Source organism: Crocuta crocuta, unplaced genomic scaffold (genome assembly GCF_008692635.1).
Source record: "Crocuta crocuta isolate KB4526 unplaced genomic scaffold, BGI_CrCroc_1.0 scaffold138, whole genome shotgun sequence".
NCBI classification, from domain to species: Eukaryota; Metazoa; Chordata; class Mammalia; order Carnivora; family Hyaenidae; genus Crocuta; species Crocuta crocuta.
The window spans coordinates 6,352,907-6,365,527 of record NW_027532585.1 but is presented as its reverse complement, the minus strand read 5'-3'; the positions used below and the strand labels follow the sequence as shown (position 1 = coordinate 6,365,527).

General features: G+C 32.5%; 1 protein-coding gene across 1 annotated transcript in view; it reads left to right on the top strand.

Moving 5' to 3' along the window:
* The window catches only part of ATRNL1 (attractin like 1), a 767,076-nt gene that overhangs the window by 103,570 nt on the left and 650,885 nt on the right, over positions 1-12,621 (top strand). Inside the window, exon 9 of the mRNA XM_077779526.1 lies at positions 2,958-3,141. Coding sequence (XP_077635652.1) covers positions 2,958-3,141 — 184 coding nt within the window. The remainder of the gene's footprint in view (positions 1-2,957; positions 3,142-12,621) is intronic.

Below are 12,621 nucleotides of genomic sequence, written 5' to 3'. Positions count from 1 at the left end.
TTTAAACATCTCAGTGTTACTATCACTTGATTGTCTTTTTTCATTAAAGTTGTGATTTTATTGGTCCTCAGTTTGACAAGTGATTATTTTTTATTGTATCCTGGACATTTTGCTATTATATTGGGAGTTTTGGGGTCCCATTTAAATCTTCTATTTTAGCAGGCAGTCCCTCTGTTTAGATTTATCTTTCAGGTCTTGTTCGATCTCCCTTTTCAGTCTTGATCTGGTGGGGAAAAGGAACTCTTTCTCTGTTTGCTTATTTTAAACAGTGTTTGTGCTTCCCTCTTGTTGCTGCTAGGATCATCTAGGATGTCCATGGGACTTTTGAGGAGGAATAAGCCTACCTGAGTCACCTTTTCTTTGCTAGGTTGGGGAATTGAGAAATGTTGNGTCCTCTAGTCCTGGAGTCCCTCACCAGTCTACCTTTACACTTTTCAGATTTCTCCTTTGGTTGTCTCGTGCCCTGCTTCCAGAGCCTGTTGTTGTACTTAGTGGGGTGTGGTACTTAGTTTTTCTAACTCTAAATTTCCACACCTCTAAAGAAGAGAAAGCAATAATAAACCTTTCAAAAGATTATTATTAAATGAAATAATGAAGTACTTCTTGAGATGTAGTATGTGTTCTGTTAGATAATGGTGCTCCAGTTGATTGCAAGTTTTTTTTTTTAATTGCATTATTGTTTGGAGGAACAAATTGAAACCCAAATGAGTCACAGTCAAGAGTTATTTAAGTTATATATCATTAATAGAATAGAATTTAACTGTTGAAAAATAATAAATGGATCATGGAAGAATGTCCCAGTTGTTTTAAGTGAGAAAAATAGTTGTAAAATAACATGATTTTTGGTACAAGTATTTATAGGTATTTACACACATATTTGTTTTTTTTTAATTTTTTAAAAATGTTTTATTTATTTCTATGAGAGAGAGAGAGAGACAGCATGAGCAGGGGAGGGTCAGAGAGAGAGGGAGTGACAGACTCTGAAACAGGCTCCAGGCTCTGAGCTGGCAGTCAGCACAGAGCCCAACGCGGGGCTCGACCCCACGAGCCGCGAGATCATGACCTAAGCGAAAATCGGACGCTTAACCGACTAAGCCACCCAGGCGCCCCCACATATTTGTAATTTATATGTGTTTTGTATGTGTGTAATAAAATATTTAGAATTATAGTCTGAAAATAGTCTGAGCATAACAAATTGTGAAAAATATCTTTAGATAGTGGGCTGGGAGAGAAAGGTAACATTCACTTTTACATTAAAGACCTCTATTCTTACATTATTTTTTGGTAAGAAAATGTTTATCTTTATTAAAAAGAGAATGAATAAAAGTATGAAAATCTTCAGTTGGATTATATGAGAACTTTAATAAGTGATTATAGAATATTAAATTATTTTTGATAAGTTATTATTAATGTCGTTTTTTTGGAAACTACCTCCAAAATGTAATACTCATTAGTTACAAATATATTCTAAAACTTCTTCACATATGTTTAGATTTATCAGTTAAAATGGGCTTAGTGACTTCTTTTTGATATTTCTGTATTTTATGACCATTGAGGTATCACTTTCTTCATTACCTTAGAATTATGTAAAAGTGAACAATTTTTAAAATCATCTTTATTACTTGATTTGAGTATTTTCAGTTGAGCTGTCTACAATACCAAAGTTAAAATTTTTTTAGATGTTTGTTTATTTTTGAGAGAGAGAGAGAGAGAGACAGAATATGAGCAGGGAAGAGGCAGAGAGAGGGAGTCACAGAATCTGAAGCAGGCTCCAGGCTCTGAGCTGTCAGCACAGAGTCTGAGTGGGGCTGGAACATGCGAACCATGAGGTCATGACCTGAGCCTAAGTTGAATGCTTAACCAACTGAGCCACCCAGGCGCCGCTATAAAGTTTAGATGGCCAGTTAGAGGGAAGATAGCTGTGTGGTCTGAGTGGATACCTAAAGACCAATGACAGATTTCTATCTAGTTGCTCTTTATAATCTAAAATTATCTAAGGCCAAGGATCTGGGTCTTGTTTATTTGCATTTTCTTAAAAGTGTGTCTTGCATATATGATTGATGCTTGTATTAGTGAATTTGCAGTTAGAAATAAGTCCCTTTTAGATATAGCAAGCAGAATGGGATTTAATATGGGGAGTTAATTACAAGACTATTAGAAACACCAAAATGAGGGGATCACCTAGAAAATCTAGAAGCTGCTGTACCGACCACATTCGTCACGGAGCCACTCTAGGTGCCCCTGCTGCCCCTGGGCAGCCACTGCCCCTTCTGCTATTGCTTCAAAGTCACCACTGCTGTTTTCCACTGTAGTTGTCTGCCTGTTTCTGCTGTGAGAGAGGAAGGCAGAATGTCTTTCTTATTTTTTCCTTGTTATCTCTTACCAGTACTCCCCTTGGTGGAACCTATCAGTTAATACAGCTATCAGGGAAGTCTTAGAAATTTATCGTTTTAGGTTTTCATCAGCAATGCAGAAGACTCTGTAGAAGGGAGAGTGGGGCTCATAACCAAGTGATGATGGACCAGCTAAAAAATGCTTAAGGGTGGGGATCATATTTTTTAAATCTTTGTTATATCAATGACTAATTCAGAATTTGTCACATAGTAGGCTCTCATAAACTATTTATTAGTCTTTTCTCAGCATTATTTACAAATACAGAAATATATGTGAAAATAAAGTTTTCCTTTTTCTGTTGCACATCTAAAAAGTTTGGCATTTTCAGTAATTCAGGGTTTAATCTACAGAAAGACCAGTCTTACACAACTTTAGTCTCTAGAGCTTAACATAGTAACTAGCATATGTTTAATAATTGTTTTTGGATTAAATGAATATTAGGTTATATTTAATTTACTCATAAAAATGTGGTGTTAGAATTTACTTATTGATAATTTGGTAATATAGTCATTATATTTTTAAATACTCCTTGAAGTTCATGATTTTTCTTCTTTCTCTTACAGCATCAAACACATGGCTTGTCCCAGAAACTAAAGGAGCTATTGTTCAAGGTGGATATGGCCATACCAGTGTGTATGATGAAATAACAAAGTCCATTTATGTTCATGGAGGCTATAAAGCATTACCAGGCAATAAATATGGATTGGTAGATGATCTTTATAAGTATGAAGTTAACACTAAGACTTGGTGAGTAGATTGGGTAAAAGTATGATGAGAAACTTCACTGTTATATTTTACATTTGTATAGTAGTGGCATTTATTAAATATTTTTAGGGAAACATTCGTGTTCTTTTTCCCTGTTTAATTTCAACTAATGAAATTCTCTTGTACTGCAATGGCATGAAATAACACATTTTCTATTTAGTCATTATCACCTTAAGTGATTGACTTTAAGATGTTTTCTGATTACATAGATAACTGATTCTGTACGCATTACTTATAAGTAATGATATGTTCAATGCAGGTGAGCAAGTTTGCTTACCAATGTACTTTGAGCTTTGATAATCTGCCCTAAGGTTTTTTCCTTCTTTCCATTCATATTGTAATGTCATTTGTAAATTTTAAAAGCATTTCTTCAGTTTCATCATCTAATTTCCTGTGAAATGCAAAGCTTGTGCATTTAGGTAGGTGGTGGTGGTTGTTATAAACAATGTTAGATTGTACATCTTGTACTGGTTTTATCATACAGGTATGCAGGAGTTTCTGTAGGGCTTATATATACTTAAAGGTGAAATTGTTGTGTCTGAGGGTTTTTATATCAACTTTGCCAAATGTTGCCTAATTGCACTCACAAGTCACTGTGTTAATGTATACTTCCAGCAGCCAGGTGTGAATGTAACTGTTTCTTCATATTACCACTAACATTTAGTAATTGTGAGATGATTTTCCTTTTATACATGCAATGGATGTGAGTGCTTCATTGATACTTCTTGTGTATACCTAGATTACTGTCGTGACTGAGCATCTTTTTATGTGTTCATTTGCCACTTCTGTTTCTTATTTAGTGTATTGTCTAATGTTCTCTTTTGTTGGGAATACTGTTCATTAATTTTTCAGTTATTATTTTTTCTGTGTATATGAGTTTTAAAATAGAATTTTTTGGGCATAGTTGGTTGAGCATCTGACTTCAGCTCAGGTCATGATCTCCTGATTCATGAGTCTGGGTCCCGCATCGGGCTTTGTGCTGACAGCTGGGAGCCTGGTGCCTGCTTTGGGTTCTGTGTCTCCCTCTCTGTCTGCCCCCAACCCCATTTCATACTCTGTCTCTCTCTCTCAATGATAAATAAACATGAAAAAAAATGTAAGTTTTAGTGTACTCAAATATTTACCTTTATAAAACCTGGAAATGACTCCATTGTTTTTAGACATTACACATTCATTTTAAGTTTCATTATGAAATTACATATGTGTTTGAATGAAATATAATTTTTCACCAAATTTTGATTTGTTTTCTACTCCCTTCACTTTCAAAAATATATTCTAATTTTTTTCTTTTGAAAAAGAAAGAAGGAATTAAAAAAAGGTTAGACTTTTCCTTTGGATTATTTTATTTATTTTTATTATTTTTTGTAGAATTGATACATTGTTATTCTTTATATTTTTATAAATAGTAAAACCAATAAATCACTTTTTTCTTATTTATGCATTGCTTTTTACTTCCTATTTTAACATTTCTAACTTTACTCTTGGCATTTTTGCTCTGATAGCAAGACGAATTGTGATTTAGTGAGTAAGGCATTATCAATCTGCTTAACAGATTTTTGCATATATTATAACTACTGTATCAACCAAAAAGGAAATGATGCATCATAGTTCACAGTAATAATAATGGCTATAGCAATGTTCTGGGAAGGATATTAGTAGATGTAAATAGAAAAGAGAGCCATGGGTATTATTTGAATGAAGTCAAATGAGTGTTACTTGTTGCTTATCACTTGAATGGAATTTGCTCATATTTTTACATGTTTCCGTTCCTGAAAATTTCCCACAGCATGGAAGAATGTAATTAGCAATCTTAGCAATTTTAGTATATGCACAAATAACATTGAGTACTTTTCATTTAAAAGACTTATTAAAATAATTTGTAAATATTTTCAGCACCTTATTAGAAATATAGATACATACCATGAGAGACTCTTGAATGCTGAGAATAAACTGAGGGCTGATGGGGGTGGGGGAAAGGGAAAGGGGGTGATGGGCATGGGGGAGGACACTTGTTGGGATGAGTACTGGGTGTTATATGGAAACCAACTTTACAATAAGCTATTTAAGAAAATAAAAGAAATATAGATACAAACAGCACTTTAATATTGTACTGGGTTCTTTGTTTTTGAAAAATATCAGTGAGCACTAAAATATTTTTCTATTATTCTTAATGTTTTTAGCATTCTTAAAGTTTTGATGCTTGTTAAANTTAAATTATTTCAGAGACAAATACGCATGATACATACTTTAATATATATGTGAGAGCAAATATATGCATTGTACAGGTTGATTTTAGGTTTTTATCACTTCAGAACTGGTTCCACCCTTGAGGAAGATAATATTGTATATAGCATCAAATTATTTCTTTAAAAAACATGAAGTATCTGACAAAATTAAATGATAAAGCTTAGAAAAAGACAAGATATGAAATAGCCATTAGAAGCATAGCTATACGATAATGGTATTTTCAGACAGAAACTTTAAAATAGAAGGTAGAATGGGGCACCTGGGTGGCTTAGTCGGTTAAGCATCCGACTTTCGCTTAGGTCATGATCTCGCGGTTCGTGGGTTCGAGCCCCACGTCGGGCTCTGTGCTGACTGCCATCTCAGAGCCTGGAGCATGTTTCAATCTGTGACCCCCTCTCTCTCTGACCCTCCCCTGCTCACGCTGTCTCTCTCACTCTCTCCTAGAAATAAATAAAACACATTTTAAAAAAATTTAAAAAAAAAGAAAAATAGAAGGTAGAAAATATTAAGAGACAAGTAGAAACTTGACTAAAGAACCAGATGGAATTTATGGAAATGAATGAAAAATTCCTTAGATAGGTTTAACAACAGGTTAGATACAGCTGAGGAGGGAATTAATGACATGGAAATAGGTTAGAAGGAAATACCCATACTGAAATAAAGAAAGGGAAGAATGAAAAATAAAATAGGGAAGGAAATGTAAGGGACCTGTAACAATGACCTAACATATATGTAATTGGAGTCAAGAGGGAAAAATAGAGAAAATAATGTAGAGCACTATTTGCAGTCTTAATGACTGAGAATTTTCAAAAGTGATAAAGAACATCAAGCAACAAATAGAAAAAATTCCATGATGTCCAAGGGGAATAGCTACAAAGGAATTTATACTTAGAAACATCATGGTGAAACAAATGAAAATCCAAACATGAAGAAAAAATTTCAAAGCAGTCAAAGGGAAAAAAAATCATATTCTCTTTGAAGGAACAACATTAGGAGTGACAACTGATTTCTTAACTGAAAAAATGAAGTCCAGAAGACATAGTGTCTTCAAATTGCTGAAAGAAAATAATCATTAGCCTAAAATTTTGCACCCAGTGAAATATCCTTGAAAATTGAGAGCAAAATAAGGATAGTTCCAGAAAAGCAAAAATAAAAAGAATTTAATAATATTCTTCTGCAATAAAGGAAATAATAAAGGAAATGATAATGAAGTAGAAGAAAAATGATCCCAGGTACTAGAAGGAATAGAGAAATTAAGAGTAAATTAAACTATAATCAAAATAGAGGATTAAATGTATATAAAATTTAAAAGCATGATGGTAATAACACATAAGTCAGGAAAAAGGTAAATGGTGTTCCAAATACTGAGGTTATTGTGATAAGTGGAGATTGATAAAAGAACTAATTTATAGTAGACAATAACTAAAGATTTATTTGTAATCATTAGGTAACAAAAAGAAATGTAAAACTGCATATCTAACAAGCTAATAGAAGGGAAAATGAGAATACTAGTTAATGGATTTGGGAGAAGACAAAAAGAATGGCAAAAGACAAAGTTAGGAAGTAAGAGGATGATGTATTTAACTCTATATATGTCAGTAATGACACTAATGTAAGGAAATACATATTCCAAATTATACTAAATGTGAGAGACTAAATACTTTAGTCAAAAGGTAAGGATTTTTGGATTTGGTATAAAACAAAACCTAGCCCATGCTGCATACAAAGATACAAAATATAAGCATATTTAGAAAAATTGAAAGTAAAAGAATGGAAAAAAGATACACAATTGGTGAACAAAAGAAAGTTGGTGTAGCTTTACTAATATCAGACAGGTAAGAATTTAAGTCAGGCATCTACCTAAGAGACATAAGAATGAATTTATATGTACCTTATAATACTGTGTTAAATAAAGTAATATTTGACAGAATAAAAGGGACAAGTCATACTGGGATATTTTTAATGCATTTGTCTTGGTAAGTCATACTGGGATATTTTTAATGCATATATGTCTTGACATATATGTCAAATAGCATAAGTGATAGCATGAGACAAAAAATAAAAATACCAAAACAGTAAAGACATATATGATTTCAACAGCCTAATTAATAAATTTGTGTTCTTTGATATTTGAGAACATATTATCTTGTGACTGCAGAATATACAGTGTTTTCAAGTACATATGAAACATTTTCCAAAATATACCATATGGTGGGTTTTTATGTTAGTCTCAACAAATTTAAGAAGATTCAAATCATACAGTGTAATTGAAATGAACACAAAAGTTACTAGGAAACCCCTAATAAATTTCTTAAAAATAATTGGTCTAAGAAATTATACTAAAAATTAGAAAATATTTTGTACTGAATGAAGACAGATCAAAATGTGTATGGTGTCACCAAGAGGGACATTTATAACTTTAAATGCATTTATTAGAAAAGATTTTTTAAAAGCCTGAAAATCAGTGGTGTAAACATAATCTTGAGAAATTAGAAAAAGGACAGATTAATCCTAAAAGAGTAAATAAAGATAGGAAAAAAGAAGAGAATATGAGATAAGATACAAATTAGTGAAATAGAAAAGAAACCTATGATGAAGATGATCTGTATAGCTTAAAAAAATCAACAAAGTTGGTTATTTGAAAACAGTAACTTTAAAGCAGTATGATTTATATTTTCATAAGAGCATTAACACCTACAGAGTAAATGCAATGATATGTATGCAGGAACTTTACATAGATATTGTAAAACCTTATTGTGAGAAATAAGTAAGACAAATAAATGGAGGATATATTATGGTAATTGAAAAATTGAATACCATAGATATGTCTGTTTTCCCAAATTGATATGTAAATTTAATGTAATCCCAGACAAAACTACATCAAAAAATATATTTAGAAATAGACGTGCATATTCTAAAATTTATCTGAAAATAAAAAGGACCAATCATAGCTGAAACAAAGAAGGACAGAGCTAGAGGACTTCTTTACCAAATCTCATGATTTTGAAGCTATAGTATTTAAGTGTTGTTGCAAAGATAAAGAGGTAGACCAATGTGGCAAATAGGAATTCCATAGGCAGACCTACACATTTATGGACATTTAATTTATGAGAAACTTGAGCTACAGAGATATTTTTATGATAAATTATTGTGGGGCAGTAAGATAAACGAATGAGTAATGGGCCCTACTTCACACCATACACAAAAATCAGTTTGAGATCATTTGTAGATCTAAATATGGAAAGTAGAATAATAAGTATTGTAGAAGATGACATGGGCAAATATCTATATCATTGACAGAGAAAGACTTTTAAGATAGATTTAAATACTATTAATATCTGAGAAATTATAAACCAAACTATATACATCTAAAAATATCTAAAAGTAAGGTGAAAAGGCAGGTTGCAGTGGGGAGGTATTTCCAGCACATAAAGCCAACAAAGGACTGTCTTCCTGAAAGAGTAGAAAAGTAGATCAACACAATGTCAACTAACTCAATAGAAAATGTGTAAGAGTCTTGAATGGATATATCATGTAAAAGGATATTCAGATGGCCAAAATACATATTTGCTCAACTTTGTTAGTCACTAGAACAATTTAAGACATTGAAGTACCACTACAAATCCACTTAAATGGCTAAAATTTATAAGACTGCTAACATCAAGTGGGTAGAAACTGGTAGAAGCACTAACTTTCGACAGTTTATGCTAAATTTCAATACACTCACTCATATGTAATGTATGAATCTGTTGAAATAGTTATCTTAGTTAGGTATTCAACAAATGCATATGTTTGCACTATAGTCATATAGGATCCATGTGACAGCATTTTTTTGAAAAATCAATAATCGTAAACAAGTGGAATATCTGTCATCAGTTCCAGTAGATAAGTCATACACTCTTACAATGGAATGCTATGCAGTAATGAAAATGAAAGAATCATCTCTATGCATCCATGCAGTTGTATCTCCCCAAAATAATGTTGACCAAAAGAAGTCAGAATCAAAAGAATATGCTATGATTACATTTAAATGAAGTTTAGCACTAGGAAATACTAAACTATGGTTTTAGAAGTTATGATAGGGATTGTCTTTGGCTAGGAAGAATAGGGTAGTGATTGGGTTGAGCAACAGGGAAGGTTCTGAAGTGGTTACACAAATGTGTTCACTTTGTGATAAGTCATTGAACTATATCCTTACAATTTGTGTGATGTATATATGATATATATGTTATACTTAATAAAACTTTATTTAAAAAAATAGAAATCTGTGATTTGTGTTTACAGGTTTGATATTATATGCTAATGGTTTAGGGTAATTTGGAATAATGAAAGGTCAATTTTCAATGTATAGTTACCAAAATACATTATTTTGTCATTGTTATAAAAGGATTGAGACATAAACGTTTGGAGACACCCAGAGCCGTTGCTGCTACCCTCCTACCTCAGGACTAGTTGAGTCTGTTTTTTTTACATTTAAAGAGTAAGAGAACAAACAAACATCCTGTATTTGTAGGAATTTCTATTTCTCAAAAATGATTCCTCTTATAGTGTTAGGGTGTTTTATTATTTGGTATTATCATTTAAGAGATTTCAACTTTGCTGTAATAATTTTGGGTACCAGAACCATTGTGGTCTTGATTTCTTAGCCTTGTTAAATAAGAGATCTCCTAACGTTCTTTGCAGTTATGTGTTTATAGAGCTTACAGTAGGAGGCTTTTTTGTGATAGTGGAAGCCTCAGATTTTCTTGACCTTTTGTTGAATACTGCTGTGTTCTTTTAACCTGTGAAAAGACATAATAAGTTTTAACACATAAGGAACATTTTAAGCATTATAATTTACAACTTAACAGCTGTAACAGTCAACTAAGTAATATTTTTTCCAGTTAAAGAAAACAGATTTCAGCTATATTTCTGGAAAAATTATAAAGTAGTGAGTCTAATGATAATGCTTCTGTGGTACTATATTAATTCTGTACTTTAAAAAATCTTTGAAATTACATTTACTTAAAATGTGTTTTTATAATGATGCTTCATCTGGTTACATAGAATGAGTTCTTTTAGCTTCTTAAATTTGATATAATGGAGGTTATATTTATATTTTTATATTGAATAAAACAGTATTCAAAGCTGTTTTATTAAATTATTGAGTTTTTGTGATTTATCTAAAATTTTAGCTGTCAGAGATTTTGAAAAGTGATACAGGACAATTTTATAAATATGTTGTTAACACATTTTAGTAAATACTGATGACCATGCTATTCATGGTCTTCATTCTTGCTTATTTCTCTGCATGATGAGTGTCTGAAATCTTTTCAACAAAAATTGTTGACTCTGTATCAAGTACTGTGTTGAGAATAATTTTAAGATAGAAGATAGATGATTTAAAATTTCATGGTTCATTAATATGTGGGAAGTAATAGAAATATACATATGTATAAAGAAGTAGTAGAGCAAATTTATTAAAATGAACAAAATATATAGGTGAAAAAGATTATTGTCTTTATAAACACCATGATATGTTATGGGATTTGGAAGTTAGGAAAATATGGTTAAAATCTCATATGGATAATCTGAAGAAATAGTGATCTCTATAGCTCTACTTTTTAAGGCAATTTTGAGATGTATAGTACTTATCTTTTTTCCTTGTACTCTTTGAAAAACTGAGAAATATTACATATGGACAAAAGACTATTGGAAAGCATTCATAGATAGTTTTAGAACAATGATGAAGTAAACATCTCGTCTACCTGAGCTAAGATGACCTTGCAACACTCCCAGAAGACCTTATGTGTGTCACCATAATAGCATTCCCTTCATTATCCCTGAAAGCAATAACCATTATTCTTAATATTGTGTTAATTATTTCCTTGCTTTCCATTGTNACACTTCTCCAAAGAGGACATCCAGATGGCCAACAGACACATGAAACGATGCTCAGCATCCCTCCTCATCAGGGAAATACAAATCAAAACCACACTGAGATACCACCTCATGCCAGTCAGAGTGGCTAAAATGAGCAAATCAGAGAACTCTAGATGCTGGCGAGGATGTGGAGAAACGGGCACCTTCCTACACTGTTGGTGGGAATGTAAACTGGTACAGCCCCTCTGGAAAACAGTGTGGATGTTCCTCAGGAAACTAACAATAGAACTCCCCTATGTTCCATTGTTTTTTAAAAATATGTATTGGTAAGCAAACCACTCATTAGGTGTGTCTGTTTATGAATTTTGCATCTATTATAAAGCATTGTATGCTTTCCTTAGATACCTTTTTAAAAATCACATGTGTTGGATATATATTTTAATAGGGGAGGGTAGATAATAAAAATGGAAATAAAGTGTATTTAAATGGTAATAAGTGCTATGGAGGAACCGGCATGATGAAAGAGGCTAAGAGTTTCAGCTTGTTGAATTTAAATAGGATAGTGAGAGAAGACATCACAAAGACCACATGTGAGTAGAGACCTGAAAGAGTCAGGAAGGGGGTCATGCCAGAATCTGAGGAACAAGTGGAAAGCTAGTTTAAAAACCTTGAAATGAGAATATGCTTATCATTTGGAATAGCTGGACTGGAGAGTTTTAGAATGGGTTGGGAGAAGTGGTAGAAAATGAGCTTCAAGTGGTAATTGGGAACACTGTCACATAGAGTCATTGAGGTCATTATAAGGATTTTCTTTTCCTCCAATATAGGAAGCCATTGAGGGTGTTAAATAGAGATGTAAGATGCTCTGACTTAGGTTTTTATAGGATCACTTTGGCTGCTGTGTTGTGATTATAATACAAGAGCAGAAGCAAGGACGCTGGTTAGGAGGCTATTGTAATAATTTAGGAAATAGATGATAACATTTGGGACCGAGGAGGCAGTGTGCTAGTTTTGAGGGCTGGTCGGATTCTGAATATATTTTCAAGGTAGAGCCAAGAGAGATTGGATAGACAAAGGGATTGGAAATAGAGTAGAGGAGAGGACAAGTGAAAGATGAATTAGACTTTTGGTCTCAACCTGCAAGCATGGAGTTGGCATTAATGGGAGGAGTAGGTTTGGTATAGAGAAAGATTAGAACCACAATGTTAGATATATATAGATCCTTTTTATATTTTCTGTTCTACTGTGGATAGTATTTGGAATATACCAAGTTTTGCTATCATGAACAATTATATATGTTCTTATTTAGTCTTCTCCTGTTTCATATACAGGTTTCTCTAGCCTATTTCCTTA